Here is a 23466-nt window from a genome sequence, read left to right as displayed (position 1 = left end):
GGTCCTCCTGACTTCAGGGTCAGTGCTGTATCCACTGAGCCACCTAGCTGCCCCTTCATTCCACATTTAAAATATCTTTTTTTAAAATTTTTTTAAATTAATGATCAAAAGAGCAGAACTTCAACTCCCCAAGAAACACAAGTCCCCTGGAGTGGTTCACTCCCAGAGGCCTGAAGCATGCTTGGATTTGTGGTGAAGATTGTTTTTGACATTGTCATCCATGCAGAGAAAAGTGCCATCCATCGTCTCGTGGTCTCAGCCCTGGATTCTGTATGTACTGAGCAATGCTCAAATTAATACCTACAGCAAAAAAAGAGCCTCGGCTCTGCCTGTGAAGCTCTTTTCCTTTCCCATCAGACTGACTGTTCCTTATCCACCGATCCAGTCTGAGGAGAAGATCATTTGTTTTATAACTGACCGTAGAATGTTAGAGCTGAAAGGACCTTAGAAATCATCTAATCCAACCCTCTAGTTTTACAGAGAAGGAAATTGTGGCCCAGAGAGACTGATTTGCTGTAGGCAATGCAGAGAATTAGAACTTGAACTCAGGATTTCTGACCCCAAACCTACTGTTCTTTTCACTCTATACTCTTTCCTCTTCAAGCTTATGGGGGAGAGGGGCAGGAAGGCCCAGCATAAGTCCTTCCTTTTCCACTGCCCCCTTGCCCCTATGACTTTGGTCATCTGTTCTCACCACATGCTAATATAATTTACAAATATGTTAGTACTTCAAAGATCTCTGATCTCACCCAAGTGGATCGTCCCTCCCATAAGCGAAAGACGAAATAGCCATTCCATATCTCAGTTAGTGGTTTCATGAGTTGTTGCCTACACACACATGCATGTTGTTGCCTACACACACACGCGCGCGCGTGCACACACACACACACACACACACACACACGCACAGTGAGTATCTTGTAGCCGTCTCTCTGGTGATGATCCTCTCTGAGCTTAGCAGAGTTAAGCCTTTGATGATAGTTCATCCTTGGGCCCATCCTCAAAGCCTTCCCAGTTTGATAGAATGTGGCAGAGCTTTCTCCCTGCTGGTGTGGTCATTGAGAAACCAGGAACATCACCCCACCATGATGAAGCATTAGAAAATGGTTTTCAAAAAATATATTTTAAACGTTGGCATGGATCAAGGCAGTAGACCATAATAGAGCTCCGGGCTTGGAATCAGAAGACTTGGGAAGTAGTCATGGCTCTGCCTGTGACTCATTCTGTGATCTTTTCTGTAAGCTATAGTTTTCTTATTAGTAAAAATGGAGATAATCCCTGCACAGCCTCTAAGACAAAGTTGTCCTAAGAACCAAATGAGTTAATGGATGGGAGAGTGCTTTGTAACCTGTAAAGCACTGTAAACATGAGTCATGATGTTATTTCTAATTGGCTTATACTCACAGTCCAGCAATATCTTCTCTGACAAGCTGTCTTTCAGCATCTCCATCATGGACAACACTAACAGCGTGGTCAGATTTGCTATATACACACCTGGTATCTGAAAATTTGGCTTTATAACACAGGTAAATTATATGTGTATGTGAGTGCTTATTTGCTTTTTAGAAAAAGTAAAATGAGTCAAGATACCAGAATTCTTTTGTCATTACTACTAGTAGTAATAACAGCTCACCTTTTTACAGTACTCTACAATTTACAAAGTGTTTTGCTTCCAACCTTCTGAGGGGTATAATACAAAGATGATTGTACCCACTTTTCAAATCAGGAAACTAAGGCTCAGAGAGGGGAAATTTGCCTGTTGTCATATAGCTACTGAGTAGCAGAGCTGGTGTTCAAACCTAGGTCTCCCAACAACAGCAGCTCTTTGAGTAGTTTTAAAGTACTTTTAGTGCTGACTTTGCCACTAGCTATATGCCCTTGAGCAGCTCTACCCATCAGAAAGGTTTATTGCAAAAAATGATTTTGTCATTAAAGAGAAAATTCATTTAGAAGGCATCCCCCAAGATTTTGTTTTTCTTCATTTCTCAGTGAGGGATGTGGGGAGGCTGGAGGGAGAGAAGGTACATCTTCATTTGAAAACCAAATAAAATTCAACTTAAAAAAAAGTATCCCCCAACCCTGTGAGAGAAGACAAATGCTATCCTGCTCTTTCTCCCACACTCATCTGTTCCCAGTTACCTGGCCAAACAAATGCTATGTATGCATGGGTTGAAGGAATTGAGAGAAGGCTCAGTGTGGACACAATTATTGCCTTCAGATAAAAGAAGTCTAGGGGCATCTAGGTGGTGCAGTGGCTAGAGCTCTGGCCTTGGAGTCGGAGGACCTGAGACATGACACTTACTAGCTGTGTGACCCTGGGCAAGTCACTTAACCCCGATTTCCTCACCAAAAAGCAAAGAAAAAAAGAGAGAGAGAGAGAAGTCTGTTGGAACAGAGGGAACAGACTCGTTGTGTGTGGCCACAGAGGGTAGAACGAGGGTCAGTAGTGGGAAGGGAACATTAGGCGCTTTGAGGTAAGGGAGTTTTAGTTGTGTTGTTCTATCTCAAGCACTTCGTACAGGCCTGATATGTGCTTATAGGATGAATGAATAGGAGGCATATTTCAAGTCAGAAATATGTAAAAAGGCCTTTAGAATGTCGAATGGAAAGGATTCTAGAACACAGATTATCAGAGAAGAAAAATATCTTATAACTCAGCTTGTAAAAGCTGGTGACCCCTAGATGTCATCTAGTCCAATATCCTTATTTTATTATAAGGTCTTTATATTGTACGGTATTTATATGTGTGTTTGTGTACACAGGCAGACAGACAGATACACACACATATGGCAGCTAGGTGGCTCAGTGTATGGAGTGCTGGGCATGAGGTCAGGAAGACTCATCTTCCTGAGTTCAAATCTGGCCTCAGACACTTACTAGCTGTGTGTGACCTTGGGCAAGTCACTTAACCCTGTTTGCCTCAATTTCCTCACCTGTAAAATGACCTAGAGAAGGAAATGGCAAACCACTCCAGGATCTTTACCAAGAAAACCCCAAATGGGGTCACAAAGATATGGACACAAACTGAAATATGTAGATGCGTGTATGTATATATTTATGCACACATATATCACATAACATATTTATATTATAAGGTGTTTATTCTAAGGTGAGGTGTAGTTAATCCCCCACCTCACTTAAATGTGAGAACACTTCTTTTGAATCAGCCTGAAGGTGTTAAACTAGAGGTAAAAAGTCCTTAACTAGTGTGGAAGAAGTGAAAGCCACTGGATGAAATGACTTTGCCTAGGAATTGTATCAGGATTGGCTGAAGAGCCTCCTCATGCCTCACAGAGCATTTGTAAAAAATAGCAAGCCATAGGCAGCTAGGTGGTGCAGTGGATAGAGCACTGGCCCTGAAGTCAGGAGGACCTCAGTTCAAATCCAGCCTCAGACCAAACACTAGACACTTACTAGCTGTGTGACCCTGGGCAAGTCACTTAACCCCAATTGCCTAAAAATAAATAAATGAATGAATGAATGAATGAATAAATGAATGAATGATAAATAAAATAACAAGTCAGCTTGGAACCTGGACCTTCCAAGATGTAGTTCCAGCAAACCCCCTGAAATAGCATCACTTGAGGGGAATCCTTCCCTCTCCCCTTGCTAAATAAAAGCTAATTAAATCTGGCTTGTTAACTCATCAACTGATAATCATTGTTGGAAGCCCAATGGTGAGGATTTGTGAACAAAAAATATTAAAGAAACCCTAACCTCCCCTCCCATCTGCTCAGTGTTAGTGCCTAGAACCTTGAGGGAAGAAATAGCCTGCCAGTACGAATGAGGGTTTGGAGAGAGCACCTGAGAGACAATCTAGTCCAGTTTCTACAACATCCGTGAGAAGTGATCATCCAGCTTCTGCTTAACCACTTCCAATGATGGGGAGCTCATTTCATCTCAAAGCAAAATATTCCATTCAGGAGAGATGGTTTGTTTAAAAGTTCCCCTCATACTGAGCCTCTGTGGTCTCATATCCTCGTGTGTCAGTTAACCCCTAGAACACTATTAATGTTGTTATAGAGGAGCCAACGGATTGAACTAGATGATATGAGGCACTTTTCAACTTGGAGAACGTATAATCCTAAAATTCTGTGATTTTAAATTCACCATAGAAATCATTTAAATAGTGAGCTACATAAGGGATTTTTTATTTTAATATGGAATTACATACAACTTTACATAAACACATAATGTATTTGGTACATTATCTCATCAATGTCAGCTCTTATTAAGAAGAGGATATTTCGTTAAGTATGGAAGAAACTTGCTGATCTTATGAAGGCTTTAAATAGACCACGCGTGTCTCTAACAGGTCGCTCATGCTATAGTGAAGACATTGAGCATTACACAGAGAGAAGAATCTGTGGAAGAAGTGTCTGGTATTTCACAGGAGGAAATAACAGGGAAATATGTCTTTGCTTTTAGACACCAGTGCTCAGAGCTTATGAAATCAAGTGAATTTACCGTTTTGACCCAAATATGACCTCATAGGTTTTTCCTTTAGTGGGATGGAACTCATGACATCATTGGCAAGATAAGCGTTCAAGAGAAGCAGGTCAGAGAGAATGGTAGCAGAGTAGCCATAGTATACAACAGGAAGAAGTGAGAGAACAGGAGGACAAGCCTGGATTGTCTGGGTTGTCATCAGCCTGCCCCTCTCTTTGCACAGCCCCGGACTGTGCTTGGAAGCACCTGAATGCCTCTCTTCAAGTAACCCATCACCTCAGCAGCCTGGAGATTGGGAAGATTTTCAGGATCATAACAATTATTTTACTGCTCCAATTTAGGTAATTGGAGGCAAGCTGTATTTTGAATATAAGACCCACAATTTGGTTTTCCATTTGACTTCTTCCAGAAACAGAAGATTATTTTAACAGAGATGGCTTGAACGCTGAAGATCCTTAATATGTCCTTTTTCAATCAATAAGAGGTTGTAATGGAGAGGAAGAAATGTGAAGAAACTTCGAAGGCCTAAATGAGCTTTGCCGTGAATGTTCCTAAACGTAAAGGGGGCCAGCAAAAAGAATGTGCTTTGAAGGTTTGGCAGAAGCTATTCTTGTCAACTAGAAAGCAAACTCTATTGTTAGAAAATTAAAAAAAAAAATTTGAAGCACAAAGATGCTTTGAGCTTGGAGGATTATCGTCCCCATCCCCAGAGGTTGAGGGGAATGGTACTCAGAATTTTTCTTAGAAGTCATTCAGTTAGTAAAAAAGGCTGAATATGAATTTGAATGAATGTTACACAGGTTACTAAAAATACAGATAACCTTTACCTTGTGGACAGTGTCTCAGAATAACAGATTTGTAGTACTTCTGCTTTATATGACAGTTGATTGTGTTTCGGTATATTTTGATAGTCACCATACATTGGCAAGACCAGTGATTTCTATTATCTATGATGCTTTTGAGTAGAAAAGACTTTCTTGATACTTTGGACCTCACCTCTGAACTCTCCATGAAATAATGACTAAAATCAAACTATTCGAAGTAGTTTGTGAATTGGACTGGATTGGTTTCTTTTAGATGTAATTAGTACCTGGATTTGGAAGAAAACTGTGTTTTCAGGAATTGTAGTTTGAGAAAAATGTCTAAAGAGATTAAAATGGTACCAAATGGTATCAGATTTTTTCCCCGTGAAATTAATAGCATCTTCATATATGTGTGTGTGTGTTTGTGTATGTATATATTCATATATATTCTTCATATACATTTTTAGGCTTTTGTTTCCTGAACAACTATGTGTGCATTGTAATTTTCTAAAATGTGGTTTTTTTTCTTCATTTGGTTGGGCCAGGGACAGAATTTTCACAAGAGGATACTTATTTAATTTATGGTTTAAAGAGGTGTTCTCTTTAATACTGAAAACCAATTTTTTTTTTAATTTTTAGAAGGTTACGTGAATCTTTTGAAGCTATGTGAATGTGTTACAAGAAGACTCATACAATGTTTTTCCTTCAGTGTTTGAGGCTAGTTATTTATAAGGCTTCTGAAGGACCGTGATGGCCCTGAAAGCAGTGAATGACCTTGGCGTCTTCAGTGTCTGAGCAAGCTCTAAATGCTACACAGTGCTGGCTTCAGCCACCTTCATGGCTGCTGGAACAAATTGTTCTCATCCACCCATTCTGCTGGGGGATGTCTTCACGTTCTTGGAGTAGACATACCTCTAACAATTACCCTTCATCCAGGCTTAGCCTATCTGCTGAGATGGTTTTTACCAGGGTGTGGCTGCTGTGCAAGCTATAGCTTCTCGGAGCCACAGGTGCGAGTTGGGTGAAGGTGGACACCACGGGTGGATGAGCAGCCTCGCAAAGGGCTCAACAAGCCCTCCCACCGGAGGTTGTAGTTCTCCATATATACCTCATACACCTCATGGACTGGTGTAGGGAGAGACTTGGGGTGGGGAGACCGAGTAGGAAGCTGTTGCAAACATCTAGGAAAGAGTTCATGAGATCCTGGACCATGATGGTAGCTGTATGAGTGGAGAGAAGGGGCCAGATGTGAGAGATATTGTGGAGGTAGAAATGGCAAGATTTGGGAACTAATTGGATATGTAGAATAAACCAGAGTGAGGAGTTGAGGATAATACCAAGGTTGCAAACTCAAAGACTCAAAAGGTAGAAAAAAATAAGCACAACATGCAGCTAGCCAGGGCTGGTAAGAATGTATCTGCCTGAGTGTTGCAAATCTAATCCGAGGGACTTTAAAGTGAAAGGAAAGGGAGAGAATTCTCTACAATGCAGCTATTCTAAAGGGAAGCTACAGTGTAGAAAGTAGAATTGCTGTTGAGAGGTATGTTCAGCCTAAGGAAGAAAAGACTGAGGGACAGGAGGTGAAGAATGACTTGTTTTCCAGTACATGAAGGACTATCCTGGGGCAGAAGGAGGAAGCATTCTACTTGTCCTAGAGTGGGCAAAATTAGAACCAAGGGAGGGAAGTAGTAGCACAGAAAACATAGATCTAAGATCCCTGTAGCCTCTGATACTTTTGATGGCCCTACCTCCTGAATACTCTCTTCTCTCTAGGTTTGTGAGGCATCACTCTCTCCTGGTTCTCCTCCTGCCTATCATACTGCTCCTTCTCAATTTCCTTTGCTGGATCCTCATCCAGATCCTGCTCTCTCACCATAAGGGTACCCCAGGGTTCTATCCTGAGCCCTCTTCTCCCTCTGTACTATTTCACTTGATGATGTCATCAGCTCCCATGGATTTAATTACCATCTCTGTGCTGATGATTCTCGGATCTGCCTATCCTACCCCGACCTTTCTGTTGACCTATGATCTCACATCTTCCGCTGCCGTTCGGACATCTCAAACCAGATGTCCAGTAGACATCTTAAACTCAATATGTCCAAAACAGAACTTAGTATCTTGAGGATAATACCAAGGTTATAAACTCAAAACACTCAAAAGGTAGAAAAGACCAGGCACAACATGCAACTAAATCCTTCCAACCCCCACCCCCCCTTTCCTCTCCTCTCCTCTCTGAGGCTCAAAACCTAGCTGTCATCCTGGACTCCTTACTACTTCTGTCTGCCATGTGCAGTCCATTGCCAGGGCCTGTTTTATCTTTGCCACATCTCTCAAATACACTCCTTCTGTCCTCTGACACTGCCACCACTCTGGTGCAGGCCCTCATCAACTCATTCCTGGACTCTTGCAATAGCCTACTGGTGGGTCTCCCTGCCCCAAGTCTCTCTTCACTCCAAATCCATCCTCCATTCATTCACTAAAGTGACCATGTCATCCCCTATTCAGTAAACTACAGTGGCCCCCTAGTCCCTCCAGGATCAAATATAAAAGGTTCTGTTTGGCTTCATAACCTGGTCCTCACCTCCCTTTCTTGTATCCTACTCCCTACACACTCTTTGGTCCAGTGACACTGGCCTCTTTGGTTCTTAACAAACAAGACATTCCATATTCTGGTTCTGGGCATTTTCTCAGTCTGTCCCATGCCTGGAATGCTCTTCCTCCTTATCTTTGCCTAATGGCCTCCCTGCTTTTTAAGTCCCAGCTAAAAGCCCGTCTTCTACAGGAAGCCTTTCCCGATCCCACCTAATTTCAGTGCCTTCCTTTCTTAATTGTTTCTCTTTATGCACTATATAGCTTGTTTGTACATATTTATTTGTTGCTTCTCAATTAGATTTTGAATGTAGGCACTGTGTTTTGCCTCTTTTTGTATTCCCAGAGGTTAGCCCAGTGCTTTTTGATTAATTGAGCAAGAGATGAACTATAGTGTAGGGAATCGTGTGTACATAAGGCCATTCTGGCTAGAATGTAGAGTGTGAGGGGAGTAATGTGTAATCATTCTGAAAAGAGAGGCTGGAACCAGATTGTTGAGGACCTGAAATGTTACGTAGATTACCTTGTGTTTTATCCTAGAGTCAGAAGGGAACTATTGGAGCTGCTTCAGCCTAGAAGGTACATGGTCAGAACTGTGCTTTAGGCATATACATTCGGCAGCTCTGTGGAGGACACATTGGAAAAGGGAGAGACAGGGTCCAGGGAGGCCAATTGGGTTAGCTCAGGAATCCAGGCCTGAATGAGGGTCTTTGTGCTCCAAGTAGAAAAGGGGACTAATGTGAGAAATGTTGTGCTCAGATCCAGGAACCAAAGAAGGGGAAACATGGAGAGAGGATTTGGGTGAAGATCAAGGGAGGCACCAACAGAAGTGACATTGTAGTATACCACAAACTGCCTAGACAGAAAGGAGTATGGCTGACAGGTCAAAGTCTGGCCCAGAGCCATGCTGGAGTACTTAATCTGGACATTTGCTGGAGAATTCTGCTAAAAGCAGAGCAACAAATAGTTTCTTGGCTTGTCTTAATGAAAATGACATGCTTCCAGGAAGGGAAGAGAATTACCATTCTGGACTCTAGTGGGAGCTGGGGTGGGCTCCTGGGGCTGTTGCAGCTGCTGAGACCACAGCCCATATTCCACCCTCAGATCCTTGGTTCAGTCCCCTTTGGTGCTTTGAATTATAAAAGGATTGGCCTGGGAGTGGAGAAGGTTGTTGGAAATATTTTCCTGAGTGCTACTGCCTATTGGGGCCTTCTGTTCCTGACGTGATCACAGATATTCTTTTTATCCTTATGTTTTTAAACTCAGTTATTCAGTGTTTTAATTGAATTTTGTGGTTGACCAGTGCCAATTGCATTAAAAAAAACACTTGAATCAGTTAGAATAAGCCAAATTTAGGTGTCACCCAAAATATGGATCTTATTTGCAACCCCAGGTGAGGTTCTCACCATCTGGTTGCTAAAGTTAAAATGCTGGGGACCTTGAAGGAAATTACCATCCCATTTTGGCATTTTTGCTAGAGATGGAGGCTAGGCAAAGTCTCACATAAGCCCTGGATTTTCTCAAGATCAGATTTCAGAGGCAGAATAGGTAGCATCCCATAGACAAAAATTCTAGAGAAATCAGCCCAGGGTGAAGTGGAAAGCTCTCCAAAACTAAATTCTGAAGGCACGTAAACACTTCTGATAAGAAAAGGGTAGAGGGAGTTTTCTAGAGAGACTGATGTGAATGTACAGGGAACTTAAAGACTTACTGGATTCTAAAAAGATGTACGAAAGATGGAAGCAAAAGTAAGTAATCAAAAACAAATAGCAGTTTTTGACAAATAGCAATTTTTGGCATAGTTTTCTAAGAATAAGTGGCCAATAAGGATGGTGGCTATATTAAAGAAAGAGGAGATATTGAGATTAATGAAATTATAGTAGTTGGTGTATAGCACTTTAAGGATTGTAAAGCACTTTATATAAAATTATTGCATTTGAGCCTTACTATAACCTTGCAAGTTTTCCTGTTTTATAGATGAGGAAACGGAGACTCAGAGAAATTAAGTAACTTGCCCACAGCCTAGAAGCTAATAGGTGTCTGAGGCAGGATCCAAATCCAGGTCTTAGTCTTCCAGACTCCAAACCCATTATACCATTCTGTCTCTCAAATAAGTCCAGCTCCCATGTATTTAACTATCGTCTCTAAGCTGATGATTCGCAGAGAGAAAGAACTAAAAAGATAGATAATATATATCCATTAGTCATCTGATAGATTGATATATCTATTGATCAGTTGGTCATTAGATAGATACCTAGATGCATATCCAGTCCCATTCCCTCTTGAGCTTCAGTCCTGCATCACCAAGTGCTTCTTGGGTATTTCAAACTGGGGGCAGCTAGGTGGCACAGTGGAAAGAGCACTGGCCCTGAAGTCAGGAGGACCTGAGTTCAAATCTGGCCTCAGACCAAACACTTGACACTTACTAGCTGTGTGACCCTGGGCAAGTCACTTAACCCCAATTGCCTGAAAAAAAAAAAAAAAAGGATATTTCAAACTGAATGCCCTGTAGATATCTCAAGCTCAGTATTTCCAAAACTGAACTAATTTTCTTTTACTCCAAACCCTACAATCTTCCAAACTTCTCTATTTCCATCCAAGGCACCACTATCCTTCCAGATCTGCAAACTCAGCATTATCCTCGATGCCTTACTCTCCCTCATCCCAAATGTCCAGAAAGTTGCTAAATTGCCATTTCTACCTCAACAACATCTCAGCTGATCCAAGCCCTCATTACTTGTTGCCTTGATTATTCAACAGCCCTCTAATTGGTTTCCCTGACATGAGCCTTTCACCACTCCAGTCCATCCTATATACTGCTGCCAAAGTCATTTTCTTTAAGCACAGATCTGACCATGTGACTCCTCTACTCAGTCAACCCCCTTGTATACCTCTTGCCTCTAGGATCAAACACGACCTCCTCTGTTTAGCTTTGAAGGCCCTTAACAACCTGGATTCAACCTTTCTTTCCAGACTTACTGGACATTACTTCCCCTCCTGTACTCTACAGTCCAGTCAAACTGGCCTTGTTTCTGTTCCTTACATCTGATGTTCTGTCTCCTGATTACATGCCTTTCTTCTGGTTGTTCCTTATACTTGGAATGCATTCCTTCTTTAACTTTGCCTCATAGAATCTTCTCCTTCCTTTAAGACAAAATTCACTCTTCATCTAGAAGTGCCATCTTCTGCGTGAAGCCTTTTTTGATCTCCCCAACTGCTAGTGCCCTTATTCCCAAACGACCTTGTTTAACTACTTTGCATATATTTGTCTTTATCCATTTCATATTTATCTTGTATATATTTTCTTGTCCCCCGATTTGAATATAAGTTCATTGTAAGGATTGTTTCATTCTTTGAACTTGCATTCCCAGCACTTAACACTGTGACTGAAGCAAAGTAGGTGCTTAATCAATGCTTATTGATTGATTTTTGATTGAAATGATAATGGTGAAAGACGATGAATAAGTAGAGATGCCCATTTCTTTTCTTGCTTCTGTTTTCTCTGCCAAGAATGAGTTTTGGATTGGCAAGAGCAAAGCAAAAATGACTAATGGGGAAATGAAAACCAAGATAAGTAAGGAGATAGAAAGGAAGAGAATACACAGCTGCCTTTGATGAGTTTAGCTCAGCAGGCCCAAGTGAACTCTATTCCTGGGTGCTAAAAGGACTGGCTGATGTTATTGCTAAGGCACTGTCGGTGATCTTTAAAAAGATGTAAAGGATGGAAGAGGCGCCATGTGACTGGAGAAGGGCCGATGTCCCAGTTTCCAAAAAGAGAAGAAAAGAGATAAAGCCTATCAATGTACCAGTGGGTTTTACTATTCTTGATGATATTCTAGAATATGTTATTAAAGAGATGGTTACTAAACATCTAGAAAAGGAAGAAGTGATCAAAAGGGGACAGAAAGGATTAATCAAGAACTCCTCATGCTAGACTAATCTCATTTTTTTTTTGATAGGGCAGTGTTAGTAGATGACTTCTCAACCTTCTGTAGTATCTGCAGATCATTAACCTTCTTGAGCCTCAAGTCCCTCCTCTATAAAATGGTGCTAATGATTCTTCTTATATTTAACTCTTGTATTGTGAGGTTCAAATGAGATATACAAAATGCTTTTTAGATTTTAAAGTTCTGTGCAAATACATGAAGTTTTTGGGAAGAGGAGGAAGGGTTAATATGGACCAATGATTTCATCGGTTTGGGTAACTTTGAATATAGAAACACTTTCCACTGATACAAATTACCCTTACCAAATGCTAGAGATATAGTTTACCTAGAATTTATCAAAGCTTTTGAACAAGTCTGTTGTGCCATTGTATACAAAACAGAAAGATTGCAACTAGACAATAAGTACAGTTAAGTGAGTGAGGAATTGGTTGAAGGGTCAGAGATTAATCATTAATGGTTTAATGTCACCTCCAAAGAATATCACTGGTAGAGTGCTCTAGGGATCTGTGTTTGGCCCTGTGCTGCTTAATATTTTGATTGATAACTTGGATAATGAATAAATGGCACACTTATCAAATTTGCAGATGACAAAAGCTAGAAGGGATAGCCAACACATTGGATGATAGGAGTCAAGAACCAAAAAGATCTTGACAGGCTAGAATATTACACTGAATCTAAGAAGATGAAATTTAATAGTCATAAATGTAACTTCCTGTATGGCCAAATAATATAGTTTTCAGTTTGAAAAGATCACTAGGGCCTGTTGGCCCCATTTAAATGAAATGAAAGTATGAAAAACATAACAGTTAAAATACTGATGTGATCTTGGGATCACAGATGTAAAGCTGGAAGGACCCCCAGAGGCCTGCCAGTCCAACACTCTCATTTTACAATTAAAGAAATGGAAATCCAGGAAAAATTTTAACTCGGGTCCTCTTACTCAAGCTGACACATTCTCCACTGTACCACAAAGGGCTCTATTGATTGAGAGAGATTGTCCAGAACAAATGAAGTCCTGCTGTTCTCTTCCCTGGTCAGCCCTCTTCACAGCAACTAGAATGATAAAAGGCCTTGAAGTTATTCTATACGAGGATCAGTTAAAAGGAACTGGAGCTTTGTCAAGGAAAGCAACAAATTAAGAGGCAGATGACAATTTGCCTTCAAGTATTTAAGGGACTTTGTAGAAAAGGAATTAGACTGGTTACTCTTAGTCCCAGAAGACAGAGTTGAGAACAGTGGTGTGAAGGTGGCAAGAAGGAGATTTTGGCTCAATCTAACCAAAAACTTTGTAACAACTAGAGTTCTCCAGAAGTGGAATGGACTGCTTCAGAAGGCAGTGGGTTCATTCTTCTTTAGAAGTCTTTGAACAGAGATAGAATCATAGAATTTAAGAGTTGGAAAGTACGTGAGTGGCCAGCTTGTACACAAAAGGAATCCCTACATACCCAAGTCAGTGATTATCCAGGCCTCTGCTTGAAGAGATCAGCCTTGTTTGACCTTACTAAGCTATTTTATCTAACCCCTTTCAGGTTCAGTTTATAATCATATGCACTCCACTGTTTTGTTCTTTTTTCTCTAGCCTAGAATTGGTATCCTTCCTCTAAGGGTAACTCCTTCTTCAGCTACAATCTTTGATTCCTTTTTCCCAGTCTTGTGAGACCGGGCAGAAATCGTTCCTGTAATTCAACCCCACACTTATTTATCTCTTCTGCGAAACAATAATCAAATAGTTGTTTGGTGCCAATTATGGGCACTTAGAGAGTGGTATTTGGGACAAGGCACTATAAAAGTATAAGATACATCACTAACTTCAAGGAACACAATATATAGTTGAGGAAGATAAGATATGCAAGAATAAGTAACCAGAAACAGGAAATAAGTGCTAAATGCTTGGCCCACTGGCTTTAGAAATGCAAAGATTGAAATCCTGAATAGCTTCATAAAGGAAGTGGCATTCAGGTTAGAGGATGAGAATAAGATTTGAATAAAAGGAGAAGTGAGCATCCTGGGTGGCAGAAATGGGACCAGCAAAGGTTGTGGGAGGAAATGCAGTTGTCTAGAGTAGATAGTTTATATAGACAAGATAAGACTGTAAATATAGACTGGGTTCTTGGAGACAGAAGAGTATCATTGGAGGATTTTAAGTTGGGAAATTTGGTCAAGGAGGATATATTTTGGGAAGATTAATCTTATATACTTGGAAGGGTAGATTTGGAAGTGGTGGAGACTAGCATCTTTCTTTTTTCTTTCTTTGCTAATTCCTTTAGTTCTGATTTCAAACATTAACAGTATGTCCCTATTTAAAAACAAAACACAAACGTCATTTAACCCTGATGCTTTTTGTTGATGAAAAAGGTCTATAGCCTTCACTTCCATGTTCTTATCATTCATCACAAGTAAATTGTATATGTTGTTTCTCAAGTATGGTTTTGAGTAGATGGCCTCTGAGGGACCTTCCAACTGTGAACTCTTTTAAGAGCCTTGGATTAAGAGTCAGGAATGTTTGGTTTAGATTCTGGTCCCAGTTTTCTTCTGTGGACTTAAGCAATTCCCTTCCCTTCTCTGGAACTTAGTTTCCTCTCCTATAAAATGAAATGTTTGGATATGTGATCTCTAAGATCTCTCCTCCTCCTGACATTCAGATTCTGTTTTCAGATTCCCAGATGTTGTTCTTTTATATGGCAGGACTTTTGATTTATGTTCAGAGCCTTGCTCGTTTCAGAACAAGAAGAAAAAGGAATATAATCGGAAAAGTTATTCTTAGATGCGGAAACAAAATTTATCTGCAGTAACTTGGTGCCTTTTGATCTTTTTCCCCGAGTTATTCTTGTGCTTCTCCCCCCCCCCAACATATTTGTCCTTGTACAGAAAGGATAATTCAGGCCTCCTTATGGGGAGGGCCAGGTCCATTCTGGGTGGAATTCTTGGAACATAAGAGAAGACATGAAAACTTAAGACTCTTAAGATGTTAGAACTTTGAAACCATAGAATAACCAAATTTTAGAATCACCATATACTAAAATATCAACACCACATAATCATGGAATCTTATAGTTAGAGACTCTTAACATCATAGTGTAACAGATGGTGGAGCTGAACCAGTATCCTGGTCCTTCTGCTGGGTCTCATGCTCAGACCACTTCCAGGCTTGTCCCTTTAACAGAGGTCATGGGACATGTGACACCAGAAATGGACTAACACAAAAGAAATACTTAAAATGCAAAATATTACTAAGTGAACATTAACAAATACTTAAAACATGAAATAGTAACATATGATAAAGGACTCACAGGAGTCCATAAACAGGTAAAAAAACCCAAAACCTGTGACCTGTCATTTCTCTTGAGAAGTTAGTTAAAAACATGAACCATGTTGTGGGACTGCTGAACAGATAGATTACATTTTTGCCTCAGTCTTCACTGTCCTAATATTTATTGGAAGTTCATCTTTTCTGGCCGTCCAGGTGTACGTGGTTCATGCTTAGCAGTGGTCATTTTCTCTTCCAAGTAGTGGATAGCTGCAGGAAGCCCCTCCCACAGGGCAGCCAGCACCCAGACCTCTCAATGAATCCTGACTTTTGAAGGCTATGAATATTCATCTCGAAATTGCTATCAGGGGAAAAAAACAAAGCAGAAGAGGTAGTTAGGGACTTAAGATAGTCTCAGACTAAGCAATCACTTGCTCTCATTTCATATGTATGTAGCCATAATAGCTGCTGCTAGAGAGGAGAGGGAAGAGAAATCTCCCCACTGCCTTTGTTTGGGGTAGTTGGAGGCCCAAGCTTGTCTTTCTCCCTTCCTCTTCCCCCCTCTGTGCCGCCTCCCCTGCCCCCACCCAAGGGAGCCTCTGGTCTTGCATGCTTTTTAGCAAGAGGCTAAAAACACATGTGACCAGAAGGGCCACTTCCATTGTTGGCATAGGAAGCTGGTTTTATTCAGCACCTGCTGTGCACAATGCTGTGCATTGTTAGGAGCTAGGGGAGATATACATGTAAATGTAAGAGTAGTCCTGCCTTACTTAGTTGAGATACATGAATCAATCAAAAAGAGATATAAAGAACCAATGAGATAAGTTCTTACCTCATAATCCCCCTCAATAGATCCCTACCCTTACATACAGTTTAGATAACATTAAGTCCCTACTCGAAAGGAGCTGAAGATCTGGTAACACAGATAAACTATTATATGTAATATTACTTGATAAGGGAATTTTTGGTTTTGTTATGGACTTATGATTTCATTCATGTAAGGAACTCCCTGGTAAGGAAATGCTCTCCAAAGGAGAGCAAAAACTACCTTGCAATTTATAGTCTTAGAGAATTGGCTGTGGGTAGTTAGAAATTAAATGAGTTTCATTATTTCGTGCTTTCTTCAATTAAGATTGAACAAATGAAGTTAGAACAAATGAATAAGCAGACTAAGTTACAGATTTAATCACTGATTTTGCAAAATCTTACAAAACTACAAGGCTAAACTTTAAAGAAGTCACAGTGGGCTAATTGAGAAGAGAATTACATATAACAAAAGTAACTAAATGTTCACTGCCAGAGAAATTCTTCCATAAATAGAGTTAGCTAAATCACTTTTGGAAGGTTTAAAAAATTTTGTTGATTCTGTTCTAACTCTAACCTTTCTTCTTCTCTTGGCTTCATATCTCAGAAGTATTAAGTCTTTCCCTAATACTGTCATTCCATTTGTCAGGTTTTAGCCAGATGAGGTTAGTATTAACTGGAAACAGGCTTCAGTTAGCCAAATGTTCCAGGAAGAATGGCATAATAAAAGTCAATAAAAAGAAGTAAAAAATTATCATAACAAGGGCAAAGAATTTAAGCATGAAAAGGAGCCTGGTTAGTGAGACAAAAAGTAAGAACAGGAAGAAAAGAAGAGAAAATGAAAGAAGTTGGGGCAGCTAGGTGGCTTAGTGAATAGAGCACTGGCCCTGGAGTCAGGAGGACCTGAATTCAAATCTGACCTCTGACACTTGACAATTACTAGCTGTGTGACCCTGGGCAAATCACTTAATCCCGATTGCCTCACCAAAAACAAAAAATTGAAAGCAAGTCCGGAGAGAAATAAGGGATGGGGGGAGAGAGAAAGGAGGTCAGGAATGAGAGTGTGCAGAGGAAGACAAAGGACAGAAAGAAGATGAGGTGAGAGATTAAAGGAAAACGTGAGCCATTTCTGAATTTCCTGTATCCATAAACCCCTATTTGTCTTCCTGCAGATCATTTATAGAATCCTACAATCTCATCAGAGCTAGAAGGGACCTTCTAGACCCATCTAGTCCAACTTTCTCATTTTACAGAAGGGAAAACAGAGGTCCACAAAGCAGAAATACATATGTAGGGTTTTACTGCTAATTAGCAGAGCCAGGCTTAAAACCTTGATCCAACACCCAGTGCTTGCTGTCTGGGCTTTATCAAACCCTTTTAAGAGAGCTCAAAAGAACTCTTCTTATGCTCCACACCAGGGGGCGCTGTTTACAAAAGAAAAGGCCTGTTAGAGATTGTCAGAACTGGCAGGAATCCTAGAGATAATTTAGTGCCAAGTTTTTCATTATGTTGGTAAAGAGGCTGAGGTCAAACAAGGGGCAGGAGTATGCTTGAGGTCACTTAGGGAGTTAGTTGCAACGCCAAGACTTGAACTCATATTTTCAGACTCTCAGGTAAGGGTTCTTTGTACCTTCTATTTTATTTCTGAGTTACAATAGAACAGAGCAGTCCATTTATAATTCGTTCCCCTTAATGACCCAGAGGTCTGGTTTGGATGAACTACTCCATAATAATTATATTCCTTCAAAGTGCTTTCACGATCACATTTTCTCATCTGACCCTCATTCATTCGTTCAGCAAATATGTTTTGAGCATCTACTGTGTACAGGGAAGGCATTTCCTAGTCCCATGAGGTAGACTAAGCTGATATACATATATACATATACATATACATGGAACTCGAAGAGGAAACTCCCTCTACCGGTGCGAATTTGCATCTACTCTGCAATTTAATAATCTTAGAATGCTTGAGGCATTGACATGCCTGTGGTCACACAACCAATATATGTTTGTGGGGGAGAGAGGATAGGAGACTTCAGGCTTTCCTAAGTATTTTTTAAAAACATGTTTTCTCGCTGTCTTTTGTTTTTATGTCACCTACATTTCCCATTGTGTTTCTCTCTAAACCCCCTTACAGAGAGGAGTATCTTCGTTTTAAAATAATTTTAAAAGAGAAGGGAAACAGTTCAACAAAATTAAGCAACATATTTAAAAACTCTGACATTATAGGTAGTGTTCTGTGACAGTGTTCTGCCTCTACAAAGAAGTGGGGAGAGGTACCTTTACATATCTCATCGTTGGGGTCATGCTTGGTTATTATAATTTTGCAGGTTTGAAAAAAATTCTCATTCTCTTATTTACATTGTTGTAATTGTATTATAGTGTTTGCCTGGCTCTGCTTACTTTACTTGGCCTCAGTCCATATGTTTTCCCATGCTTTTTTGTATAACCTGGGTTTATTCTGACACCATTATCTGAGGTCCAGACCTGTTACATGCCACCAGCCACTCCCAAGGCCTTCTTGAATTGTCCTGAGTCTTTCACCACTATACCAAGCTCTATCTCTTTAGCTGGGTTTGTTAACCCCATTTTATAGATGAGAAAATTGAGGCCTAGAGAAGGGCTATGACTTCTTAGGCTAATAGAACTAGAAAGCAGCCCCCTCCCACCCCTAATTTTACAGGTGAAGAAACTGAGTCCCAGAAACATTGTGACTTGCCTAAGGTGTCACACAAGTAGTGTCAAGAGGCAGAATTTGAACCCAGGTCCTCTGACTCTAAAGCTAGTGCTCTTTCCACTGTACCACATCAGGTGATAGAGTGAATTCATGGAACAACCTGGAGTCAAAAGCAGGTCTTTTGCCGTCTAATCCAGGACTCTTTCCCGTACATCATCTTACTTATCTGTTTCTAGCCTGGCTTCAGCTGCTTGTCCATGCATGTTCTTGGTTCAGCTGCTGTTAGGAGGGAGAATGCTATTATATCCACTAATGTGAAACTTTTTTTTGTCTCCATACAGGATACACAGCAGGAACACCCTACAAGGTCCCACCCACCCAGAGTAACAATGCACCACCTCCCTACTCTCCATCACCTAATCCTTACCAAACGGCTATGTACCCTATTCGAAGTGCCTATCCTCAGCAGAACCTGTATGCCCAGGTATGGTATGGGAGATCCAGGTTGTACTTTCTTCCCCAGATGGGCAATTCCATATTGGTGGGAAGAGAGATGTGAGGTGGTCCATGGAGACCCATTTCTTCTCAGAAATACCTCCCCTACTGCGTCCCATAAATTCCATTAGAGTGTTATTCCTTTAGGTTAAGGGTCACTTTCCCTACTCTGCACTCTTAAATATAAGTCCTTAAGGAGGAGGTAAACATATAGATCATTTTGTGTGTGTGTGTGTGTGTGTGTGTGTGTGTGTGTATGTGTGTGTGTGTGTGTGTGTGTGTGTGTGTGTGAGAGAGAGAGAGAGAGAGAGAGAGAGAGAGAGAGAGAGAGAGAGAGAGAGAGAGAAAGAGAGAAAACAGAATCTTAGAATAGGAAAGAGAGATATCATAGGATACTAGAAAGATCTGTCAGCAGAATGTCAAAGATGGGGGAGGGACCTTGGAACATTGAGTGTTAGCTGACATACAGAATGTTAAAACTGGAAGGACCCTCGTACGATAAAAGCTTAGTTGAAAAGGATCGTAGAACGTGAAATGTAAGAGGTGGAAGGGCCTTTAGTAAAAAGAATACTTGAACATAGAATGTCGAAAGTAAAAGGGACCTTCTGACAGAAGGTTAGAATTGAAAAGGACATTAGAATACCCAATGTCAGAATTTGAAGGGACCTTAGGACTTGATGTGACTTGATTAGAATGTGAAGGGAACCTTAGAGAGCCTTTAGTTCAACTCCTTCATTCACAGAGGAGGTTGAGGCCAGAGAAGGAAAATGACTTGCCCAAAGTCACAAGGTGAGGCAGTCCCAGAGCCAGAACTGGAACCTAGGTTTCCTGAACAGTAATAATAATAGCTGTCATTTATATAGCACTTTAAGGTTTGCAAAATGCTTTACAAATATGATCTCATTTTATCCTCACAACCCTGGGAGGTAGGTGATACTAGTATCCCTATTTTATAGATGAAGAAACTGGAGCAAACAAAATAAATGACTTAACCAGAATCAACATAGGTTGATTTTGGTTTTCCTAACTCTAGGTCTAGTGCTTTATCCACCATGCCACCTTTCACATTTCATAGCTCTAGACATGACATAAATCTAGCCATTCTTCCTTTCCTCTGTCCCTTCCTCTCTTCCTCAAGATTGACACCTGAAGAAACTTGTTACATGTTGATTTGTGTTTCCTCAGGGAGCTTATTACACACAGCCTGTGTATGCCGCCCAGCCCCATGTTATCCACCACACCACCGTTGTCCAGCCCAACAGCATTCCGTCAGCCATTTATCCAGCCCCTGTGGCTGCACCTAGGACCAATGGAGTAGCAATGGGCATGGTTGCTGGAACCACCATGGCTATGTCAGCAGGTGAGTGTTGTTTTTGTTGTTCCAAGCTAGGGAGAGAGAGGGATGCTTAAGGTTCCTTCTAATGATAAATCTACCCTGAAAATAGTTATTCTTCAACCTAAGTGAGTGCAGTTTTACCATTAGAGAGTTTTTCCGTTGCATTAAATATTGGCCTTACCTACTTAGTCCTCTTAAATGCAAATTCCCCCAGAGAGAGGTTACATTCTAAATCATAAGATTTAGAGTTGGGAGGGAACTTATAGATTACCTACTGTAAGTTCCTCCTTTTATAGTTAATTAAACCAGGGTCCATTGAAAGGAAGGACTTGCTCCAGATTACAAGATTTGAAGGGAAGGACTGTTCCCTGTTTATCTTCATAATCCCCATACTTGTTGAGTTGAATTGCCTCAGCTGTTTCACCACCCATTAGCTGGTAATGAAACTATTTTGTTTGGTTCCTTAAATACAAAAGTTAATGGCCTTTTCTCAGCCCTTATCCTTCTTGACTTTTCCTCAGCTTTCAACTCTATTGACCAAACTTTCTTCCCCAGTTTTCCTCCCTTGTCCTACATGGTGCTACTTGCTCCTTATTCTGCCCTTACCTGTTTGTCTATTCCATCTCAGTTCCTTATAGCCTCCTTAATGGGTCATCATTTATCTTTCACCTCCTAAGTATTAGTGACTTACAAGATTTGGTCTTGATCTACCTCCTCTTTCTCTAAACTCTCTCCCTTTGTTATCTGATCCACTTCTATGATCTCAATTACCTCTGCATAGATGACTCCTATATTCTATGTATACAATTCTAACTCCTAGCCAATATCTCCAGTTGCCTGCCAGACATCTCTATCTGGTTGTGCCATTGTTAACTCAAAACCAGCATGTCCAGAATGGAATATGACCATATCATGTAGAATTTTGTTCTTCCCATTGATAAAGACGAAATGGAATTTTTCACTTCCCCTCCTACCCCCACTAAATCTGCCTTTCTCCAAATGTGGCTGTTTCTGTTGAGGACATTATGATCCTCCTAGGCTCTCAGCCTCCTGATCTTGGCATCATCCTTGATGCTTCCCTTTTTCACTGCCTCACTCCCCCATATCCAGTTAGTTACTAAGTCTTGTTGAGTCCACCTCCACAGCACTTCTAGCACCTGCTACCTTCTCTCCAATTATACAGCCATCACCCCAGTTCAATCCTTTATCGCTTCTCATCTGGCATATTGTAATAGGCTCTTTTTTTTTTTAGGGGGGGTAAAGCAATTGGATGTAAGTGACTTGCTCAGAGTCACACAGCTAGTGAGTGTTAGGTGTCTGAGGCCAGATTTGAACTCAGGTCCTCCTGACTCCAGGGCCAGTGCTCTATCCACTGTGTAACCTAGTTGCCCTTTAATAGGCTCTTCATTGGTCTCCCTGCCTCCGGTCTCTCTTCTTTCCAATCAGTGCTCTACACAGCTGCCAGAAATAATCTCCTAAGGCAAAGACTTGATCCTGTCATTCTCCTGCTCAGAAAACTTGTGGCTTTCTGTCACCTCTGGGATAAAATAGAGACTCCTCGTCTGGCATTCAGAGCTCTCCACAGTCTGGCTAGATCTCTCTTTACCGCTTTATTTTGGATTGCGCCAGCTCCCTTCACTCAACTGTATATTCTAGCCAAACTGGGCTACTGCCTCTTGCCAAAACTTGGCCTTCCATCTCCCACTTCTTGACGTTCTCATAGGCCATCCTCTATATTTGGAATGCCCGCCCTCATTTCCTCTTCTTTCTAGCATCCTTTCCTTTAATGTTCAACTCAGGGGTGATCTTCTCCATAAAACCTTCCCTCCTTCTCTCCCTCTACCCCCAATGCTCTCTCCCTCCTCACATTACCTTGTGTTGTACTTAACTGTAAACATTTTGCATCCTTCAAGTAGAATGTAAGCTCTCTGAGGGCAGGGATGGCTTCATTGTTGCGCTTGTGGTATCAGCATCAAGCAGAATGTCTTTGTAGTAGACATTTGTAGTATAAAGCTCTTTTTTCCCCTGGGTACTGTATAGCAGTAATATAATTATCTCCATTTGACAGATGAGCAAACTGAGATTTAGAAAGGTGAAGTGATTTGCCTGTGGTCGCCCCACTAATAAGGGTCAAAGCTGGGCCACTATGACAAGATTTGTTTTCCTTTCTTTGTCTTAACAGGTACTCTGTTAACTACACCACAACACACTGCAATTGGAGCCCACCCCGTCTCCGTGCCAACGTACCGGGCCCAAGGGACCCCCACGTACAGCTATGTACCTCCACACTGGTAAACTTCAGCAGCCGATTCACGTGAGTGGAAATCCCCGACTTTACGGCACCCTGCAGCCTGAGTGCTCCTTGCTTGACCCTTGTCCAGGTGTCTGTCCTATTAGGGGATGAGGAGGTGGAGGTATGAGTGGTAGCAGCAACAATAGGGATTTTGTCCTAAACTTTAAGCATCTTCCTCCAGAGCCCTCTTAGAATACCATCGAGTCTCAGTGTTAGAGCAAAGAATGTTAAAGCTATCAGGGCTTTAGGTCAATTCAACAAATATTTATGGAGTGCCTGCTGTATGCTAGAGATCCTAGAAAATAGAATGGCAGGGCTTGAAAAGAGCTCGGGCCAATCTAGTTCAAATCCTTTATTTTACTAAGAAGGAAATGGAGGTCCAGAGAAGGGAATTGATGTGCCAGAGGCCATCATGTTAATTGCAGAACTGGGATTGGAATCCACGTTCTCTGACTCCTAGCCCACGGCTCTTCCTGCCTTTCCCAGGGATGAATGGGCATTAAGAGAGAAGGGAAAAGTAGCCTCCTCTGTGTTTTGTAGCTCAAACATCACAAATCCTTGGGACCTCAGTGGTTATCTAGTCCAGCCTTACCTGAATGGGCATCCCCTAGACAGTGCCCTCCCTGATAAATAATAGTCTAGCCCAGAAGTGAGGAATCTGCAGCCTTGAGGCCACATGTGGTCCTCTAGGTCCTCAGGTGCAACCTAACTTCACAGAACAAATCCTTGTGTTAAGGATTTATTATGTTGAACTGATTGATATCTGCCTCCCTGTGACTTCTGCTAAGCTTGTGTGGCCCAGCTCACATGCAGCTGAATTACTTTC

General features: G+C 41.2%; 1 protein-coding gene across 6 annotated transcripts in view; it reads left to right on the top strand.

Annotated features, from left to right (window-relative positions):
- Positions 1 to 23466, top strand: part of FAM168A (family with sequence similarity 168 member A) — a 200096-nt gene that overhangs the window by 175142 nt on the left and 1488 nt on the right. For all 6 annotated transcript variants that reach the window (XM_078156905.1, XM_078156903.1, XM_078156904.1 and 3 more), the window contains 3 exons: positions 18858 to 19000; positions 20197 to 20371; positions 22530 to 22661. In XM_078156905.1, the coding sequence (XP_078013031.1) occupies positions 18858 to 19000; positions 20197 to 20371; positions 22530 to 22642 (431 nt within the window). In that variant the 3' untranslated portion in view covers positions 22643 to 22661. The remainder of the gene's footprint in view (positions 1 to 18857; positions 19001 to 20196; positions 20372 to 22529; positions 22662 to 23466) is intronic.

This window comes from Phascolarctos cinereus, unplaced genomic scaffold (assembly GCF_003287225.1).
Source record: "Phascolarctos cinereus isolate Bilbo 61053 unplaced genomic scaffold, phaCin_HiC Scaffold_726;HRSCAF=1367, whole genome shotgun sequence".
Taxonomy (NCBI): Eukaryota; Metazoa; Chordata; class Mammalia; order Diprotodontia; family Phascolarctidae; genus Phascolarctos; species Phascolarctos cinereus.
Note: the sequence above shows the minus strand (reverse complement) of the source record. Positions and strands in the feature narration are given on the sequence as shown.